The sequence below is a fragment of the Gymnoscopelus microlampas genome (genome assembly GCF_963454915.1).
Source record: "Gymnoscopelus microlampas genome assembly, chromosome: 3".
NCBI lineage: Eukaryota > Metazoa > Chordata > Actinopteri > Myctophiformes > Myctophidae > Gymnoscopelus > Gymnoscopelus microlampas.
The window spans coordinates 21,911,063-21,931,967 of NC_139940.1; the positions used below are offsets into that span (position 1 = coordinate 21,911,063).

The 20,905-nt window shown below is 42.1% G+C and overlaps 2 protein-coding genes across 2 annotated transcripts; one reads left to right on the plus strand and one right to left on the minus strand.

Annotated features, from left to right (window-relative positions):
* Positions 1–72: 72 nt before the first annotated feature.
* glrx3 (glutaredoxin 3) lies at positions 73–1,715 on the minus strand. Its single transcript, XM_084053352.1, has one exon. The coding sequence runs from the start codon at positions 1,667–1,669 to the stop codon at positions 680–682; it is 990 nt and encodes a 329-aa protein (XP_083909478.1). The 5' UTR covers positions 1,670–1,715; the 3' UTR covers positions 73–679.
* A 432-nt stretch (positions 1,716–2,147) lies between these two features.
* bag6 (BCL2 associated athanogene 6) lies at positions 2,148–18,332 on the plus strand. The gene is made up of 24 exons (XM_084051347.1): positions 2,148–2,316; positions 3,563–3,650; positions 4,195–4,312; positions 4,722–4,936; positions 6,094–6,165; positions 6,260–6,382; positions 6,919–7,118; positions 7,241–7,370; positions 7,981–8,184; positions 8,385–8,607; positions 8,922–9,364; positions 9,879–9,951; positions 10,061–10,437; positions 11,483–11,756; positions 12,311–12,480; positions 13,092–13,145; positions 13,270–13,378; positions 14,078–14,202; positions 14,743–14,877; positions 15,161–15,217; positions 15,340–15,540; positions 16,175–16,282; positions 17,010–17,156; positions 17,677–18,332. The coding sequence occupies exons 2-24, from the start codon at positions 3,570–3,572 to the stop codon at positions 17,770–17,772; spliced, it is 3,735 nt and encodes a 1,244-aa protein (XP_083907473.1). The 5' UTR covers positions 2,148–2,316; positions 3,563–3,569; the 3' UTR covers positions 17,773–18,332.
* Positions 18,333–20,905: the final 2,573 nt, after the last annotated feature.

Sequence of the window (20,905 nt, forward strand, 5' to 3'; positions counted from 1 at the left end):
ATAATTAATCATTTTGTGGCAGCTCTTACATTTCATTTAGGTAGACAGAATAAAGAGACAAAGTCTACAACATTGAATGAGATGTTTTTATTTTATATCTCTTCTAGGTGATCAACAGGAGAGACTTGTTGTATTGATGCTAAGTATGTAACCAGAATAGGTCCTTACACTGTATATATATATATATGCAGGTTTAGACCATTCTACAGTCTGTTAGAATTGTAAACCAATGACACAGGAGCTAGACAGAGTGGGCACTGGGCCATGTGTTACAGTTGGTATGGTGGCACACAAGAGCCGGACCATTTGGTCAATGGATCATCCTGAATACTTCATCAGAAGAGATGTAATAAAATAAAATAAAAATATTATTCAACGTCTATCCTACTGAACGTTTTACCAGAGAAAGAAAGGCAGGGGTTAAAGTAGGCTTAATTTGGCCAATATTAAGATTGTTCAGTAGGCTTGAAGGGAACTCTGAAATGTAATCGTGTTTTAGTAATGTACACGTTTTTATTAGAAGCTGATTAATTAAGTGCATAGAATTCGTTGACCAGGTAATCTTCCTGCAGGGCTGATTCTATATAATTTCCTGGTTATTTAGCAGTGCTTTATTAGTGGAAGAGGCATCTCTGAACATGTGTTGTAGCTTATTCATTCTTCGTTTGGCATGGCAGATCTAATTAGATTCCCCCTTCAACACGGACACTAGATCTCCACTCTCCTTCAGCTCCTTCATTATGTCCAGTCCTCCAATCAGTTCTCCTTTCACATAGAGCTGAGGGAAGGTCGGCCAGTTGGAATATGTCTTGAGACCCTGACGCACCTCTTCGTCTTGCAGAATATCAAACGTGTCGTAAGGGACCCCTGCGTTATTCAAAATCTCCAATGTCTGCCTGCTGAAGCCGCACTTCGCCGCCTCCTTGTTGCCTTTCATGAACAGCATAACCGGACCCTGGTTGATCAAACTCTTCAGCCGGTGCTCCAGGGTGACAGTCTTGGGACATGTGTTCTCCAGTTCTCCGGTCTCGGCCAGCTCCTTCACTATGTCCAGCCCCCCCAGCAGCTCTCCGTTGGCGTAGAACTGAGGGTAGGTGGGCCAGTTCGAGAAGGTCTTCAACGCCTGGCGGACCTCCTCGTCGGACAGGATGTCGAAGCTGCTGAACTGGACGTTGTGCTCCTTCAGCAGCGCCACGATCTGTCGGCTGAAGCCGCAGCGAGGCTCCTGCGGGGAGCCCTTCATGAAGAGCATGCACGGCGCCGCGTTGATCAGCTTCTGCAGCCGCTGGTTCATGTCATCCACGGGGGCCCCCTGACCCTGTCCGCCCTCCTGCGGACCCCCCGACACGGCCAGCCGCTGGATCTTCTTAGTCAGCTCCGGAGCGTGTGCGCCATCGAGGCGGTCGACCTTCTCTCCCGACTTGAACAGGAGGAACGTCGGGACTGACGCAATCTCGTACTTCTCGGAGACCTCCGGCACGGACTCAGCCTCCAGCTTGATGAAGGTGGTGTGCGTGTGTTCCTTGGCCAGCTCCGCCATCACCTCGTTCATCTGCGCGCACTGCGGGGCCCATTCTGCCTGGAAGTGGACCACGGTCAGGCACTTTCCAGCTTTGGCTAAGTAGTCTTCAAACTGCTGCTGAGACGTCGCCTCCACGAGATTCGCCATTTTCCTCGAGCTCTTCGAACGCTTCCCGTGTTCTTCAGACGTCACATCCGGGCTGTTACATGCATACATACTGTTACAAGGAAATTGGCGACCTATTAAAATATGTCACGCCCGAGGGTCACTTTAGCTTGTGCAAATGTACAAAAAAACGACTGAAGGTAACTTCGTCAATTATAAATAATAACATTACTGTTATAAATATATTGTGAATATAGAAATATATGACGTCAGTAGTCTATGACATTTCTATGACGTATTACTCCAAATTTGGGCAAAGTTTCAGCCTGATCCCAAAAATAATAATTTATGATAATAAAAATAAAAACACAAAATAAATTGTGTTTGGTGCTGATCGGTCCAGTGGTGGTTTGAGAGATTAGCTCCTGGACACTACTATCCAAACCATAGCCATGATTCAAAATAACAGCGGCCTCTGGTGTCACACAATTCGATAGGTAACTAATTGCGGCGTGGCAACGCGAAAAAAACAACAACCGCCCCAAGCTCAGTCAGCTTAGCTCACAGACAGCTACGTCTTTTTAGCAAGTACCAGAGCTCAGTACCAGGAACTTAATTTGCATGGCACTGGGGATAAACAGCCGCATATTACGTTGAATAAGTTGAAGAAAGATTGCTTGACTTTCAAGGTAACTGTTAACAAACACACCGCAAAATCCACACCTGTCTGTTGGACTCGACATATTGTCTTTCTAGCTAATCGCTTAGCTTTCATAATGTAGCCTTTACACTACCGTCGTAACCAGCGTTGCCATGTCTGCTTATTATAAGCGACGTTGGGCTTGTTTTTCTGTGAAGTTGCTTGAAAATATTGGCAGTTTGTAGTTTTTTTGGGCTTGTTTCTATAGTATAGTTGCTTATTTGGGCTGGCTTCCAAATGTTGTAATCATTATTTAAACCAGTGGTTCACAAATTTGTTCATGTCATCATGGACCTCCTTAATTAACATGTAGCCTATTTGTGTTGTTATAATGTTTCCAAATATTCCACATTTTATTTTAAGATTTATTTTGAGAATGGCAGATCTCACAGTCACACGCGTCGAAATCGGCTATTCCCAAATAGCTGGTTTAAAGTGCTCATGGGGCCTAGTCGCGTCCTTTGAGCTTGTTTTCGTAGACCTGGTTGCTTATTTCTCTCTCAAAATCTGGCAACATTGATACCGTCGTTACAATTTTTTACAAACCTCAGTGGGTGCTCTGCTAGCTAGATGCTAACTGTAGCTAGCTGTCCGTGGTGAAATGTTCATAATTACACACCTTGATAGAAACATCACAGCAAATGACTGTATATATACAGTATATATATCCCACACTGGAAGTTATCGTGTATGATGCGCCACAGTATTGCAGCTGTCGATATCTACTCGGCGTTAGACACATTATCACACCTAGCCTAGCTGCTAACTGGCTAACGTTACTTTTCATTAGCTGCCGAACTCACTGACCTTTGTTCGTCTGATTGAAGCATCATTATAGCAGCTAATTTCTGATCGTTTTATGCTCCCCGATGTGTTGGTTTATTAATAAAGTTAGCGTAATACTCATTGAATTGTACGTTATTATAAGCCAAAATGTTGGGCATGTGACTGTATTCTGCATGGCAAACTATGCTGACCAATGACCATTTGATTACATCCCTAATTTCACCCTAATTTTATTACATATTTATTTAAGAATAGCATCTATTTAGGGTTTTGGTTGGTCTCTTTACTTTTTAGTGAGGTAATGGTGGTGCATAATAACTGCATATCACAATCTTCTAGGTAGGGCGACATATACTACTGGTGCAGGTCATGGATGTGACCAAGTTTAAGAGGAGCTGCTGTGTGCATGCATTTCACCTTTTAACCCTTCCCTTTCTGTAATGACACAGATTTACCATGGAAGAACAAACTGGTGACATAGAGGTGACAGTCAAAACATTAGACTCTCAAAGCAGAAGCTACACCGTACGTGGTCAGGTAAATATTACATTCTCCTTGTCCTTATTATTGACATTTGGTTATTTAGCTGTATGCTTTTGTTTTGTCGTAACAGGAGCATTGTGAATCGTATTTAAATTAAATGCAGTGTACTTTCAGTTAGCTTTCATCCAAAGTATCGCTGGGCGAAACTTTTGCCTCGATTTACAATTAAAGAACGATTATAAAATAGCCGATCTACAAACTCACAACGCCTCGCTTCGCGACACGACACGTTTTGAGCTTGTAGATTTGCTACATTTTTTATACCACCATTGTACAATTAAATATAATACAGGGTTAAGTGGTTAATCACAATCTGACTAATCGATTTAGTCGATTATGAAAAATCTATTCGAATGTATTTGTGTCAATCCGTTGATATAAGACATTTTGTAAATTATTATATATTTTAAAAAATGCATCTCGATGATTCTATTAATCTACAAAAGTCAGTTATCTAAATATCGGTTTCGATATATTTTCGATCAATTGCCCAGCCCTAATCCAAAGTGATTTTTTTGTTTTATCTGACCTGCCTCAGTTGACAGTGAAAGAATTCAAGGAACACATCGCACCTTCAGTGGGGATTCCTGTGGATAAACAGAGGTTGATCTATCAGGGCAGAGTCTTACAAGATGAAAGGACCCTGGCAGACTATAGTAAGTAATGCAGTAGCATTGAAAACAAAGCAGAACATGGTATTTCTCTGTATGTAATGTAGCAGTTTTCAGAATTGTGAAAATATCAATTTCCTCTTTAGTGAAGCATAATGCAACCTAAAACATTGATAAAGAGCCAAATTAAACGGTGATACTACTACATCTGGTATATGGTTTACCATATGAAAAACAGGGACGCGCATTAGGCCTATAGCCTTATAAGCAGTTTGATAAAGGACTATGACCCTGACCCTCCTCCAAACAGTATGAGCTTTGCTTACAGCTGAGAACCATTTGGAGCCTTTTCACAGCTGTTTTATTGTCAAACTCTGAAAATTACAAGTTGGCCTATTGGACAGGATTGTCCGACTAGTGCATCCATTGGCTTATTTCTCTGCTGTGCTTCCAGATGTGGCTGGAAAGGTGATTCACCTTGTGGAGCGGGCGCCACCTCCGCCTTCCCAGCCCGGCTCAGGGTCAGGAGGCAGCTCGGCTGACAGCGGAGCCTCCTCATCTACCCAGGGAACCTCCCAAGGACATCCACATGACCGCAATGCCAATAGCTATGTCATGCTGGGCACCTTCAACCTCCCTGTTAATATCATGGATCCTCAGCAAATGCAGGTATGGCTGTTGGGTAGTATATTTCATCAGCTTTTTCCCCCCTTTTTTTTGCTGTTATATAGCTAAGAGCATGTGATGAAAGATAGACATATACTATATAGTACTGTCTGCGCAGTTTTAATATTCATTTTAAAGATCTGTAGAATGCATTTTTATGGAAATGTTATGTATGAGTAAATAGCCTATAGTAGGTAAGAGTGACTATGCCCTATACACTACTCGGAACACACAAGGGACAAAGTTGCAAACTTCATAATATTGATTATATGAAAAAGATAATTTACACTTGACAGAAACAGAAATGGATAGGAACTAGTGAACCAGGTAAACAAACCTAATGTGGAAGGGGGATGATAAATAGAGACAGAACAAAGACATTTGGAGAAGAGGAAAGAAAGACAACAAGTTGAGACATTTGCACCAGTAGCGTACTTATTGGTCTGGTGTTTTTTACTGAGAGGGACTCCCTTCAGATGATCGTGAGTCGCGACCCGTTGTGAGTTTGTAGATATATATATTCAGTGCACGACACCGTCATACAGTATGACTAAATGTAAATACACATAGCCAGCGGAGGGGAAGGGGGGCTCATAGAGAGGGATAGTAGCCTACTGCTGATCACATGATAGACAGGAGGTCTGTCTCGTCTCTCGTCTTGTACAATGAAATATAATACAGGGTTAAGTGGTTAATCACAATCTGACTAATCGACTTAGTCGATTATAAAAAATCTATTTGAATTTATTTGTGTCAATCCATTGATATAAGACATTTTGTAAATTATTATATATAAAAAAAAATACATCTCGATGATTCTATTAATCTACAAGTAGCCTACTGCTGATCACATGATAGACAGGAGGTCTGTCTCGTCTTTACAGCGCCAGCCACTCCCACATTCACATTGGGTGATTATATTATTGCCATTGCTGTTCGGTTTATTTTCGGCCAAATCATTTTGTCTGTTCAATTATTTGGTGCATCTCTACTCTAAAAAGATTAAAACAATTATTGTTTGACATTAAGCACAGTGGGAACAAGCTTAACAGTGTGTGGACTCTACCTTTTTCTTATGTGTTCATGTATGTTACCTTGTGTCAGGACAGCCACAATTATAGAAGGAGCATGAAATCTATGCTGTTATCCCCTCCATTCAGATGTCCGTTCAGCAGATGGTGTCAGGCATGGGAGACAATGCCAGGAACGCCAGAGTCACAACCAGCACTGGGGTAAGTGGCTGAGCCACGCTGCGTGTTCGGAAACGCCCTCGTCCCATTAGCCACTTTGTTGTTGAAGTATTATTTATTGTCTTGTGTTTCTCAGACTAACGGCTCCATGAATGTACACATCGATGTGGACCAGTCAGTGCAGAGTGAGCCCAGACTGAGGCTGCTATTGGCCGAGAACCTGCTTAGAGACACTACTACCCTCATCCAGAGAATGGAGGTAAGAGCTCAGTTGTTTCAAGAGACTCACAACTAGGCCTGTCACAATCACAATTATTACATAATCGTCCAATCGCAATTATTTGAGATAATCGCAATTATTTTTGCATAATCGTCATAATCGTCTCCATGTTGAAAAATGTTCACACTTTTTAAAATATATAAAAAAGCAGAAATAGCGGATCTACAAGCTTACAACGCGTCACGTTGTAAGCTTGTAGATCAGCTATTTCTGCTATTTTACATGTATAAAATTATTAAATATGTCAATAATTTCTTTGTATATTTAAGTTATTTTTCATATCTGCCCTGTGCAATTTTTTTTATTACGGAGCCTAAAAGGCAAACAGAAATGTAATTTGTATTCATATGTCCCAATATTCAATGGCCAAACACACAATTAAATCATTAATTGCAATTATTTGAGTGACAATTAATCGTCAACTTAAATTTGTAATCGTGACAGCCCTACTCATAACTGGGTAAAAAGCACATGAGGCCAACTTCTTAAATTGACCGTACATCTGATATTTTCAGGGTCAGCCGCCCAGTGATGCATCTGCCCAACCAGATTCAACTCCTGCTGCTCCTCCCCCTGGTCCCTCCTCCTCATCCACCAACTCCACTCCCTCTCCCTCTGCTCAGCCTATGGACACCTCCCCACCTCCTTCCACTCCTCCTCCTCTCCCCACGTCCTCTGCCCAGTCCGAGGGACCGGCACCCCATGCTGGACCCAAGTAAGACACCCCAGATTTATAATGGTGATGTGAATTACGATAGTTATCTTTGTCAGCATTATATATTTTTTTTTGAGTTCCTGATTCCCCTTTTTAAATGAACTCCTTTCTTCATCCTATAGTCATCCTAGCCCAGCTGAGCTAGTTGAGATGTTGTCTGAGCTGAGGAGAGTGGAGGAGAGGCTACAGCCCTTTATCCAGAGAGCCCATACCATCCTGGAGACAGCCACCACTGCTGAATACAATAATACGGTAAGCTTTGTTCTGCCATAGACTCATTCACTAGCGATTCACAACCTGTAGATTAGGGCTCACTGTTGAGCCGGTAGGATATTGCAAGTGTGCCCCAATATTACTAAAAAACTTAAATATTTTAATGATAAAATAACTTTAATATTAAAAAAATGATATTTTTTTCTTTAAAACCTTAAAGAAAATGCTTTTTAATTGTAATACAGTTAAATAGAAACTTAAAGTATACTACGTTAGTTCCATTGATCCAAGCCCTAACACAATATATTGATTGATCATTAAAATAAAAATGCTCTGAAAATGAGAGATCCAAAGTGTGCCCTCATCCAAAGTGTCAAATGAATTTTGGGGTGGGGGGGCATTTGGAATTGAATTAATTTCATCAGTTGATGCTTCATAACCATAATGAGTAAAGTTTTGAATGGATCGTGTGTTTTTTGACGTCGGACTTCAGTACTCTATTATGTCCCCTCGCACTCCCTCAGGTCTGAGGCCTCTTTCTGTATATCCATATATTTAACGTTGGGTATAAATGGGGTTTTCATGTTCGATATACTGTATTTCAGAGGTGCTCAGAAAGTCAATTAACAAGATTTCATATCCTACACAGGAGAGAGAGGAGGACCAGCGTATTCTTAACCTGGTGGGGGAGTCACTCCGTCTTCTTGGAAATGCTCTGGTAGCTCTGAGTGACCTGCGCTGCAACCTACTGAGCCCAACCCCCCGCCATTTACATGTGGTCCGGCCCATGTCCCACTATACTAGCCCAGTCACTATGCCTGGATCTGTGCACCACCACCACATCCCACTGCATGTAAGTGAAGTTCTTATGCGGGTATGGAAAACTTAGAACAACATAGAAGATGGAGTTGTAGCTCATGTGGATGTTGTACATCCACATGAGCTATATTTGTTTTTGTAAGCAATTACTTTCAACTATAGTTCCGCTATAGTTTTTGTGGAATTCATGTTTTTGCTGATTGCAGAGTGACATTCTCTGAACATTACCAACAGGTCAACCTGGGTGCCACGGTGACTATGGCACCCAATGGCAATGAGGGACAGGCACCGCCCGCTCAGCCAGCCAGCCAGTCAGAGCAGGCAGGTCAGGGACAGACCTCTCCCCCACAGACTCCTTCGTCCAATCAGCAGGCTGGACAGGGACACGCTGGCCCCCGGGTCATCAGGATCAGCCACCAGACAGTACCGGTGGTCATGATGCAGATGAACGCGGACGGTGTGTTGTCCCCTACCCGCCACTGATTGAATGCTCCACTAATACCAAGCAGTTTGTCATTAACTTGCCCTGTGGCATCCCATTGGAACTGAATTTTTGGTCTTTGCTATACCACCACACTGTGTTCTTTAATATATTGCTGCAAAAAGCTTGATCCAAAGAGGGAAAATGGCTTAGAATTCATTTAAAGTATAAAACTAAAATCTTTTTTGTTGTTGTTGAATGGTGGCTCTGTAATTTTGAGTGTGATGCATTGCAGAGATTAGTCATAACTGCTGAGAGGAGCTTAAACCTTTGTGGTTGTTGGCTTGCAGGCCCTGGTGCTAACCCTCCAACGGCAGGACAACAGGCCCCTCCCCCACCTCCTCTTGAGCCAACCCCAGAGTTCATGCGAAACGTCATGCAGCAGATCAACCAGTATGCTGCTGCCATGGCGGTCAGCTATGCCAACGCACCCGTCACCAGCCAACCTGGCCCACCCCAGCCCACCCCTCCTGGGTCCACCTCTACGGCCACCTCCTCCACCACCACCACCGGGCCCAACACCCCCACCACAACCCCTACCGCCCCACCACCACCCCCCTATACCAGCCCCCACACCGCCCCACCCCCACCTCCCTATACCAGCCCGCAGCCTCAGGCCAGGGTGGTGTTCACGCGCCCGGCGTTTGCACCTGGCATGCCCCCTCCGGCCTTCGGAACCCGGGGAGCCACAATCAATGTGAGGGCTGCCATGCCAGGCCAGCAGCCAGGACAGGTGGGCATTGTTTGTTGTTATTTGTCATCTCCGCCAACGGAGCGGCTGGGAAAAGTGGCTCAGTGGAGCTCACTTTTCTAGTCATTTTATGGCATGCACTCACTTCTGGTGGATGAAAGTCATGTTTAATGTCAGTGTTGCAGACAAACAATTATCGTAAAACCATGCACACTGCAGGGGTGTTAAACAACTCAAAGAGCTGTTCATTACATTATTAATTACAGAGTCTGTAGTCTTTTTCCTGGAATAACTTAATGATATAATGTAATTCATTCATGTATTCGCTGATTATGGTAGATTTATTTCCTCTCCTGAAAGCACAGAACATCACAATCAACTGATAGTCAGCTGTAGTCTGTGCAGTGTGTGCAGATGCAACTTTTGACATATTTAACACCGGCGTCTCCCAATCTGATTTCCCGATGCAGTCTGTAATAATCAGGACACACCAAGCAGACTTGCTTGGTGTGTCATGACCTTAAGACTGGAAATAATCCACTGTCTTTTCCCACAGGCCTTCAACCCCGCTGCCCTCAACCAAATGATTAGTGGACTGGTTGGACAGCTTCTGGTGCCAGGCCAGATGGGTAAGCAAGTGCAATTGTAAGATAGGATGATGGGATCCAGTAGCAGCAATAAGTCAGAAGAGATAAAGTCACAAGTCATAATGAATATACCACTCCTTTATCTTCACAGCTGGACAAACAGTCACCTCCTCTCACACTCACACAACATCTTCATCATCATCTTACTCAACATCCTCATCCTCGTCTTCCCCGCACTCCTTTTCCTTCTCGTCTTCCACTTCCACCGGAGGCCAGGGTCCTCCACCCTCCTCAGATTCCTCTGCTCCACCAGGCCAAGCTGAGGCTACACCCAACCAGCCTCAGCCACAGCCCCAGCCTCTGCCCCAGGGGTTGCCCCCAGAGCTCAGCCAGCTCCTCGGGTCACTACTTGGAGGCACTGCTGCAGGAGGCATGGCGGGTATGGGGCCTGGTGGGGCCCCGTCTATCACGGTCACCACATCTGGTGTTCCGGCCTTCATCCAGGGAGTGTCTGAGTTTATGCAGCAGGTCAGTGGTACATTGATAGGTGTGTAATCTGTACGGCCTGATCCCACTAAATTGACATTAGCTTGTGTGTATGCTTGCATAATGTTTTGTGCTTTTTTGCTCATTAAAGCAGTGTTATGTTACACAGCTTGCATGTGGTGACCTTGTCAACAGAACACAGATGGGTCAAGTTAAATTGAAGCTTAAAAATAAAGCAAAAACAAATGCTGTTAAAAAATCGTTCAACAATTGCTTGTACGCTCAATACCAGCACATACTAACTTTGGCATAAACTATTTACATAACCACCTGTATACTTACTTGTAGAGGTGTAACGACATAGTAACTGCATCAAAAAATAGTTTTGAATTTTCAACAATCTACTATATCGATATGCAAACAGCAAAATATCGTATCGTTTGACTTTGTATCGTATCGAATCGTTTTGCAATGCAAATAATCGATTTTATTGATACTAACTTGTGTGTTGTATTTAGCAATTTTAAGGAAAAAAAAGAGAGGGGTTTAATTACTTTTCCATTCCATATCACTACACTTGGTTTATCGATAAATGTGTGTAATCTCTGTGTTCATGTCAAGGTGCGGGTTTGTCCGTGTTCAAATACAATGTCCATATATTTGCCAGAGAATCACTGTGTTTACTTTACTTATTTATATCCATCATAATACATTTTACCCTTAAAAACCTGCACTATATAGATTTTTTTTTTGCTAAATAGTTACTGTATTGATTTTAAATCATTGAATCGTATCGTATTGTATCGCCATGAATGAACCAATATCGTCCATGTATCGTATCGTCAACCATGTATCGTGATGTATCGTATCGCTATTAAAATGTATCGTTACACCCCTACTTACTTGTATGACAAACAGCAATAATGGCTGATCTACAAGCTCACAACACGTCGCGATGTGACATGTTGTGAACTTGTAGAGCGCCTATTTTTGACGATAGTTTTTTTTATATAATGACAAGCCAAAAATAGGGACGCCAGGTTGAAAGTGGTTAATGAAGAACTTTTCATATCCTTTTCACTTCCAGGCATCCCAGCCTGTCTTCACCCCTCCCCCTTCCGCCCCAGGCTCCACACCTGTACCCCCCACAGGAACCACCCCTGGTCCTAATGCCCCCACAGATGCAGAGGCCCTCAACCCAGAGCTGTTTACAGGCATTGTCCGGGGCGTCCTCACCACCATGATGGGCTCACTGGGCCAGGCCCAGAATGATACAGAAAGTATCGCCCAGTTCATGCAGAGGCTCTCACAAAACTCCAACATCTTTGTCAGCCCTGAGGATCCTGCTGGAGGACCTGGAGGTCAGAATTATTCAAATCTAATGTTCTGCATTTTGTTGCTCATTGTCCTCATTTTCCTGTTCATTTTCTTTGTCTTTTGGTCTCATGTTTAGAACCTCCCCCCTTTCCTTCCCACTGTGCTAATTTGCAACTGAAGACTTCCCCGTTCTTGGTTTTCCGCTTTCCCAAATGTTATCCATGTTTTTTAATATGTGAAAATATTATGTAGACATCTGGTGTAGTGTATCAAATGTAAATACAGTAATTATCTGCTTTTGCTAAAGAGACACTTTTTTATTTCCACTCTGAGACAGTACTGTTCAGTTGCAATTCTGTTCCTTATTCTTGTTCTTATTTTGTTTTGGTCCTGCTATCCTCTCATCCCTGTTGACTATATCGATATGCAAACAGCAAAATATCGTATCGTTTGACTTTGTATCGTATATCGAATCGTTTTGCAGTTGGGACGTGCACTTGTGTTGGCCATTGGAGAAAACAAAAAATATGAAAATGAAGGCACTCTTTACTCATATTGGGGGTATTGATATCCACAAACCTCTTCCCTCCCTCCTCAGGTTTCTTCAGCGAGTTGCTGACATTGGTGTGTCAGACGTTCACCATGTCAGACCTGGTGATGCTGCTCCATGGTCAGCACCAGCCCCTGGGCCGCATCCAGCCCCAGCTGGCCCAGTTCTTCACCCAGAACTACCTCAATGGCAGGGAGCCCACCGACCAGAACATAGCTGTCAGTATCACTCTCCACCTAGTAGTGCTGTTCAACTCAGCTGTTTGACCCATTAAGACCTGAGGCGATTCTTAAAAATGTTTTCTAAATCCTAACAGGATTTTGAAAAAAAACTTTTAAAAAAATGTTCAAGATTTTTCAAAAATAGCCAAAGAAATCTAAAGTGACACAGATGCGTTCCAGGTCTTAATGGGTTAACTGAAAACCAGTAACCGACTTATAACTCATAGAAGCAAGGTCTTTTTGGATAAATGTTTTCTCCTTACAGTATATATCAATGAATCGACCAAAACAAATGTCTAATAGATATTTTATAATTGACCGAGAATCTGATTAACCACCTATGCCCTGTATTATACTTTGTTGTACAATGGTGGCATGCAAAAATAGCCAATCTACAAGCTCACAATGCATCTGGATGCAACACGTGAGCTTGTAGATCTGATTTTTTTTTTAATTGAAGTTTGGAAAAAAAACGTGTCATATCGCCCAGCCCTACCACCTATTGTACAAAACCCAGTTGCATTAATATCAGGCCTGAGTTACTTCTTTCCTCTGTTGATCTGTCCACCCCAAACCCCCATAAACCCCATCTCTATTTTCACACTTAGGCTGCTGCTGACACACTCGTCAATGAACTGGAGGAGGACATCACTGAAAGCTTTGTAAGTCTCCTGCAATACTAAACTCTTGAACTTTACTTCATCGTACGATGGAGTATGAATTAAGCATAAAACCTGTGAAGGTGTGAAATTTTAACATACGTTCATCTTCTCTTATCTCCATCAGAGAGAGTCTTCAGTCACTGTGTTGGAGGGCGTTGATGTCACACAGACCAACATGGCCTTTTTCAGACAGCAGCTGACACGCATCGCTACGCATATTCTACGCTGTACCGGTAAACACTGGGCCTCAGTAGAAAACGTTGTGTTGTCTCAATCTTGGTGTTTGGGCTTGGAAAAGAGGTGGCAGTAGGGCTGGGCAATTAACCGAAAGTATATCGAAAACGATATTTAGAACCAATTTAGACTTTTAATCGAGAAGCAAGGTTTTTTCAATTGTTTTTTCTTTCTCGTATATATCAACGAATCATCATGAAAAAATGATAATAGATTGTTTTCAATCGACTCATTCAAATGTCTTATTAACCACTTAACCCTGTATAATACTTTGTTGTACAATAGTGCTGTACAAAAATAGAGGAAATAGACGATCTACAAGCTCACAACACGTCATGATGTGACGCTGTGAGCTTGTAGATCTTTTTTTATCGTTCATTAATTGTATTGGAGGCAAATGTTTGATGTTATCGTGATATTGGTTTGAAGTAATATTGCCCAGCCCTAGTTTGGCTGTAGTGTTATGCTATTGTTCTAAATGAAGAACAACAATGGTTGTCACAGAAACTCTGTGACAAGCATATAAGGCAGCTTTAGGGAGGGATATTTTGTTTGTCTCCCAGTATTATTGCAGATTGCAGATGAACATAAGGAACAACAAAGCAAAAGAAGTATAATGTGCTGTGAATGAGAACTAGAGGAACTATTATTAACTCTTTCTTCATGCTAATGTTAGCATTTGTGTTTGTTTCACACAGATCAGTCGTTTGGGCTCCGGTTGCTGCAGATGTGCAACCAAGCTCTGTTTGAGTGTCTGGCCCTCAACCTGTACTGCCTGAGAGGAGACCAGGCTGCCCTCACTGCAGTCATCAACCACCGCATAGTCCGTACACTCAAACATACTCATTCTCACTCCTCACTCGCTTTATTCTTGACAACTGCTCCCTCTGTCTCTCTGTTCTTGTCCTCTCCACTCTCAGGGCCTTTACACACTGGGGGTGTGATGAATAAATAATACTAAAATGCGAAATACTTGCAGGCAAATATTTTGCATTAAACATATTCATATAACCTATTCATGTAGTTGAGGCCTCATTCATACAGGTTGATACCTTTATTCACGGTGAGGAAGCTCATGAACAGCTCAAGAACATGTATTGTATTTTCCGGGGAATTAATTCCACAAGAACCCCGCCCCCATTGTGTAAGGACCTTTTAGAATTGACAATAATACATATTTTAAATGCTCTTCTGTCAGTCAGCCTCAAAGCACAATTTGTTTTCATTCGATGTCATCAATCAGGACCATCTGTCACTTAGCAAATCAATTGATTTATACGCCAACTTGTTGATAGATGTTTGGTAGATTTTCGAGGGAAACATTAGAGCTTGATGTCCTACTGCTGCCCTCTTGTCATTCCAGAGGAGGATGTCGAGTGACATGAGCCCCAGTCTGATTAACTGGATGACCAGCATGATGACCATGCGGCTGCAGGTCATCTTGGAGCACATCCCAATCACACAGGAGCAGATCCAGACATACATAGTCCCCACACAGGTAACACTCATACAACCTCACTCACACATTCAAAATGCAGAGATTGGTTTCCCTATCTGTCTGTGTGTCTATCTATGTATCTCTCTGTCTGTCTGTTGTATTCCTTTTATCTCTTAGATAATGCATCTGTTTTGCAAAATGCAACAGAAACACCCACATAACATGCCACACTGTGAGAGGAAAAGCATACCCGTTTACATTGTCCCATGGCAGCCACAGATCCTGTTACATTAGACAACTGGTCTGAAATGGCAAATAAATATTGCATGATATCCTTTCACAGCGAGACCAGTCTTCTGCGAGCGATACGCCAGAGCCTGAACGGGCACAAAGTGTAAAGGTAAGCACCGTGTCGTCGTCCACTGCCCTCCATCCTGAAACCAGTCAGTTAAATAAGTAGATAAGTAGCAACTTTAGATTTGTCTTGGTGTGCTCATTTCGTTGTGCTTTTCTTCGTCCCAGATGGAGGACACCCGCTCTCCGGCTCCAGCCGCCACAGCCGAGGAGGCCATGTCATCGCGGGAAACGGTGGCGTTGCCAGGAGACGCGGGGGCCTCGGGAGGAGCCGCGCCATTGGGCGGCGCCATGGCTGCGGCGGGGGCCGAGGGAGGGAGGGAGGAGTCTGTCAGAGACTCAGACGCCTGGACAGCTGCTGTGCCTCCTGTAAGAACCCTTTACTGCTCTTTGTTCACAATGTGGTTTTCAGCTGTGACCATGTTTAACGCATTCAATCCGGGAACACATCTCTGTCATTTTAGATTTCTATGCCTATTCAAAAATAGCAGATATACAAGCTTAAAGCGCGGCACCGAGTGCCACGCTATGAGCTTGTAGATCTGCTATTTTAGAAAAATCATGAAAGGTTGTGCAAATCTTTGAGTATATATTTTTTTAAAGCAAACATTTGTAACTCAAATATTTGCTTCTGGAAGTGCCTAGAACAACATATTTTACAAATTTTCGCTTTAAAAGATATATATTCAATTTTTTGCACAAATCTTCACGATTTATATGAGCTTGTAGATCTGCTATTTTTGAATAGCCAATGAAATCTTAAAATGACACCGATGCGTTCCCGGTCTTAAAGGGATAAGCTGGACTGTCAGTCCAAAATGTACTTTCTGGTCTGACATGACCTGCCTCTGCTCTGAGCAACTGTAATAGAAGATGGTCAATGCATCTCAGCTTGCACATAACACATATTGCATCTAGTGGAGTTGTGTTTCACTGCTGAAAATAAATGTACTAAAATTATCCCTGGTGAGCCATGATGGTTGTCATTCTTCTATGATTGTAGGAGTGGGTGCCCATTATCAGATGTGACCTGATCACCCAGAGGAAGATGAAGGCCCAGCCTCCATTGTCTGACGCCTATTTGCACGGCATGCCTGCCAAGCGAAGGAAGGTAATTATTAGACACAATTGTATGTACCTGCCTCACCCTCAGCTGACCTACACCAGTGATTCTCAAAGTGGGGCCCATGAGGGGGTTCCAGGGGCTCCCCAGCAAAATGTGTTAATATAGCATGAAAATCATTTTAACCACTTTTGTACAACGGCTACTCAAAAATAGCCGATATACAAGCTCACATTGCTATGCGTTGTGATAGCCTGGGGCCAGACGGATCTGCCAGTGCAAAAATAAATTTGCCCTCGCCGATTTGGGTCTGGCACCGCTCCATTGTGAATCCATTTCCTGCTCCCGAAGTCTGGGGTGACCAATCAGGGCCCAGTATTCAAATATGTGAGACTGTAATTGGTAGTTGGTTGTAGGTCTAACCAATTGCGTCGAGCCATTGTTTTGATACCGCCCCCTTGGAAAAGAAACTTCCTCATAGAAGCACCAGACTCATATCCAGTATCCACGCAGTGATATAGTCTGGCTACGCAAGGCTAGCGTTGTGATGCCTTACAAATACAATCTATTTTTGAAAAATCTTGTAAAAATGTGGAATAATTTAGATTTTTTTTTAACAACACAAAGCTTCCCTTATGGGGGTCCCCGTTACAAACACTTTTCAGATGGGGGTCCGCTACCAAATACATATCAATTGTATACATATCATCTTCAAGTCCTTGACATGAAGATGGTTGAGAACCACTGACTTACTGTGCGTTTGTTTGTTTTTCAGACAGGACAGGGAAGTGGAGCCCTCCTCTCCCTCTCTGACGCAGTGAGTCAGGCAGCCAGGACAGCAGGAGTGAAACCTGTTACTGCTCCTGACAGACTGCAGGAGGAGCTAGAGGACCATGAGATCCAGGAGGCCTATGCAGAACAGGTAGTTGAATATTTTAACATTTCATCATTTGAATCCAGTGTTGGGCAAACTACTTTAAAAATGTAACTACCGAATGTAACTATAGGTTACTCTTCAAAATATCATCGCTGTCGGGTGGAAACCTTGTACGTCCAAAACAGTTTTTTTCTTTAAAAAAAAACATTTGTTGAAATCATAGACTGTAAAATGAATGGACAAAGGGAGCCCCATTGGTTTCTACAGACCGTTTTGAAGACACTTTTTCGGCAAATTGAAATCTGCCTAACTTTGAAGTTCTGGTCCTGAAATGAAACCGGAAACGACTGCTATTGGCTGCAACCGCAGTGAGGGCGGGTCTTCAATCGGTAGAACCAGTAGGAGCCCTAGAAACATACCCTACTTTATCATTAATCAATAACATTAATTTTGTCGGGCTTGGGTCAGGCTCAACCTTTTGGGCTCGATTTAAAGCTCTTCCATCACCTCAGTTCTCACAGCAGTCGTGTATGGAGTGATAATAGTTATTGCTTTGTCCTCTTAGGTTAAAGCAGATCTCAAGAAGCGAGTGAGGGACGACCCCAATTTCAGCTCTCAGCAGTTCCCCAACGCACACAAAGCCTTCTCATCAGACTCATAACGTCTTTATTGCACAATTGATAACTTAACAAATCTGACACTCATAATTAACCTGCAAGCACTCTACTTCACCCTGCTCTTTGTATTTCTGTTGATTACCATTCAATGCAGCTTCACTACCAAAACCTAATAACTGTCTTCATAGTCTTTTGATCAATTATCACCTTGAGATTAATTGCCTCTGGCTAATATGTGACTACTCTCCTAGTGCCTATTTATTGGTTTGTGTTTATTTCTTTATTTTGGCCCATCTCTCGCTGAGATCATGTTCCTTAAATAATTTTCAAATACGTTTTCACTAAACCTGGTCATTTTATTTCCTTCAGGATACATTTGTATCAGTACATTGTATTTGTATGAATGCATTTGTGTTTTCACGAATGTACTTCTTTTGCTTCCTGTTCCTTGTCTTGCCCTGTTAATTAGCCTGGTTCATAATTATTTGGCTCTTATTTTTGCCTTCATCTCTTGATACCTTTCATGTCAAGAGTATAATTACATGTAATAAAATGCTGTTTGGTACATGAATGTACAGTGGGCTTAATAAAAATGTTGATATACACAACATTATTCTACTTTATCATATAGTACATATTATATTGGTTCAATGTACTTCACTTGGTCAACGTCATTAGGTATACAGGTGTAAAGAAAAAAAAGGGGTGAAATCATTTTTCGTACCATCTCCCTTCATTTGTATTTTTCAAAAAAGGGAACTAGGAAGACCGGTCAGATATTCCAAATATTTCACCTGTACAATCAAGTAAATAAGTCCCTACTGGAAAGAAAAGTAGTTGAAACCTACGTAGCTGGCTGCTAGTCTGGAAATTAAATATTGTCAGTATATACATTGTCGCCAACACAGAAAAATCCAAAAAGAGATGATATAATGTGGGTCGTGATACTAATTTTAATACAGAACACAGATTAAACAAGTGAAACTGGAGGTCATCACGCAAAGTAATGAGCAGACAAAATTGGAACTGGAACACTAAAATTGAAGCTGATAAATGAGTACTCTCCTGATTGGTAGAAATTGTCATCCCACCTGAAAATGTATTTTGTTGGAGAGACTGGAGAACCTAACCTGACCTGCCAGATGAGGGCGGTATTGAGTTTCACTACCACCAAATGTGTGTCGCAAGCTTCTTTAACTTAACAAATCTGGTTCAATGTACTTCACTTAGTCAACGTCATTGTCACATTACAGGTATATGCCTATGCAAATTAGGCATTAGGAAAATAGGCCCAAATTTGCATACCTTTCCAGAATCAACATTGGACAAAGCCAGAGTCAACATACTTATTTCATTTTGTTAAGCTGTTGGAGTCAAAGGTTTTTAACGAGGGAATATTCAATATCTGGCACAATTTTGGGGCTCTGGCTCATGGACTAAATGCCTAATTTGCATATTTGAATATACAATTTCAGAAAACTTGTAATACGATAAATCATTGTCTTTATGTAAGTAATCAACTCAGGAAGTTTCATTATGATAACTCTTTTTTAAATTTTGTATTTTTTTCACCTGTCATGTACATATGGGGAAAATAACAAAATGTGTGATAACCATGAAAAAGCTGCTCCTGTGGAAAGGTTATCATATATTTATTTACCTCGTATCGACTCTATGAACAATTTAATATAGGTTTGGTTTTGCCCACTCTTTCGATAATCATTGCTCAATTTTGGGGCTCTGGCTCATGGACTACTTCCAGGTAGGATCTCCAGTTCACCGACGTATCATCAAAACCTATTGCTTTGAGCTTATTGATCATAATTAGGTAATTAACGGTGTCAAAGGCCTTCTGGAGGTCCAGCATGACCATGCCGCAATATTTGCCATTGTCGACATCTTGTTTGATAGTCGTTCAAATAGAGAAGGCATGTGTCAGTGGAGTGGTTTGTTCTGAAACCAGATTGGAAATTGTAAATTAGATTTTTCTCGGCAAGATACTTATCGACTTGTTCTTTAGACTATCTTTAGACTATTTCCATGACTTTCGAGATGGAGCTAAGAATAGAAATAGGGCGGTAGTTGCCAGGGTCTAATTGGTTTCCTTTTTTGTACAGAGGGGTCACCCTTGCTTTTTTGAAGTCATTAGGGACCCGTCCCTGTATGATGGAGGCGAGCGGAGCCTAGTGGATCGAAGCTGTTGGCTTTGTATAATGTGAAGATTTCACAGCTGTAATCCGTTCTCAATTTGTAGTCAACAGTCGAAGTAGATAGGATGTTGTCTTTGTTTGGACCAATATGAGTCTCCTGAAGAAACACTATATCAGCTTGCAGGGATTTAAGGTGATTTAACACTGCTGTCCTTTTCTTTGGAAATCCATTTACATTCCATGGCAATATGGTCACAGTTCTTCCTCCTTCACATCCCATTTCATTGACAGTGGACATATCCAGGATTATTATTGTCGAGGCCTGTGGCTCTGTGTTGATGAAGTGCACTAAATTTTTCAAACACCTCATTGTTGTCACAGGGGACAGTTTCAAATCATCTTTGCGTACACCTTGTTTTTCGTAAAATGAGTCAACATACTCTTTACCATAGCACCCAGAGTGAGGGGGTAGTTTTTCAACCAGATCTGAGGCTACGGTCGTAAAGAATATATTGAGGATTTTACTCACTTCCCGTTTTGTTGTAGTGTCATTCACCTTGAGGTTTGTGTTTGCAAACCTGGTTTTCAATTTCTTGCTGCAGCCTAGTTGTTGTTGAATAGCTTCCAAAGCTCTCGTGGTTTATTTTGATTTTCCTCAATTTTGTCATCGAGGTAGCTTTTTTTTCTGCTAACAGGAGCATGCCATTAACCTTGTTTCTTAGCATGTTTCTCTCTTTTTTTGAGTTTTGCTAAGTGGGATTCGAGACCTTTGTTAAAGCATTTCCAGAACACTTTTTGTTTCTGACTTTCATGGCAGTAAGGATGTCCGAATTCGTCCATGCTACCGAGCGGGTTTTGACCCTGATGGTTTTCATGGGAGCCACACTGTCCAAAATTTCAATGAATTTGGTTTTGAAACTAAGCCAAGATTCATCTACCTGTGTGCTGTCTAGAAAGTCGGACCAATCCTGTTCCTCTAGCCTGTGATCTAGGTCCTCACTAAGGATGTTTTGACTGACAAAATATA

Bases quoted from the DNA above. Each gene is read 5' to 3' on its own strand.
- glrx3 (XM_084053352.1), bottom strand. From the start codon at position 1,669: ATGGCGAATCTCGTGGAGGCGACGTCTCAGCAGCAGTTTGAAGACTAC.
- bag6 (XM_084051347.1), top strand. From the start codon at position 3,570: ATGGAAGAACAAACTGGTGACATAGAGGTGACAGTCAAAACATTAGAC. The intron at 7,371-7,980 runs GTAAGCTTTGTT...TATCCTACACAG, and splicing joins CTGCTGAATACAATAATACG to GAGAGAGAGGAGGACCAGCG. The intron at 10,438-11,482 runs GTCAGTGGTACA...TTTCACTTCCAG, and splicing joins TGTCTGAGTTTATGCAGCAG to GCATCCCAGCCTGTCTTCAC.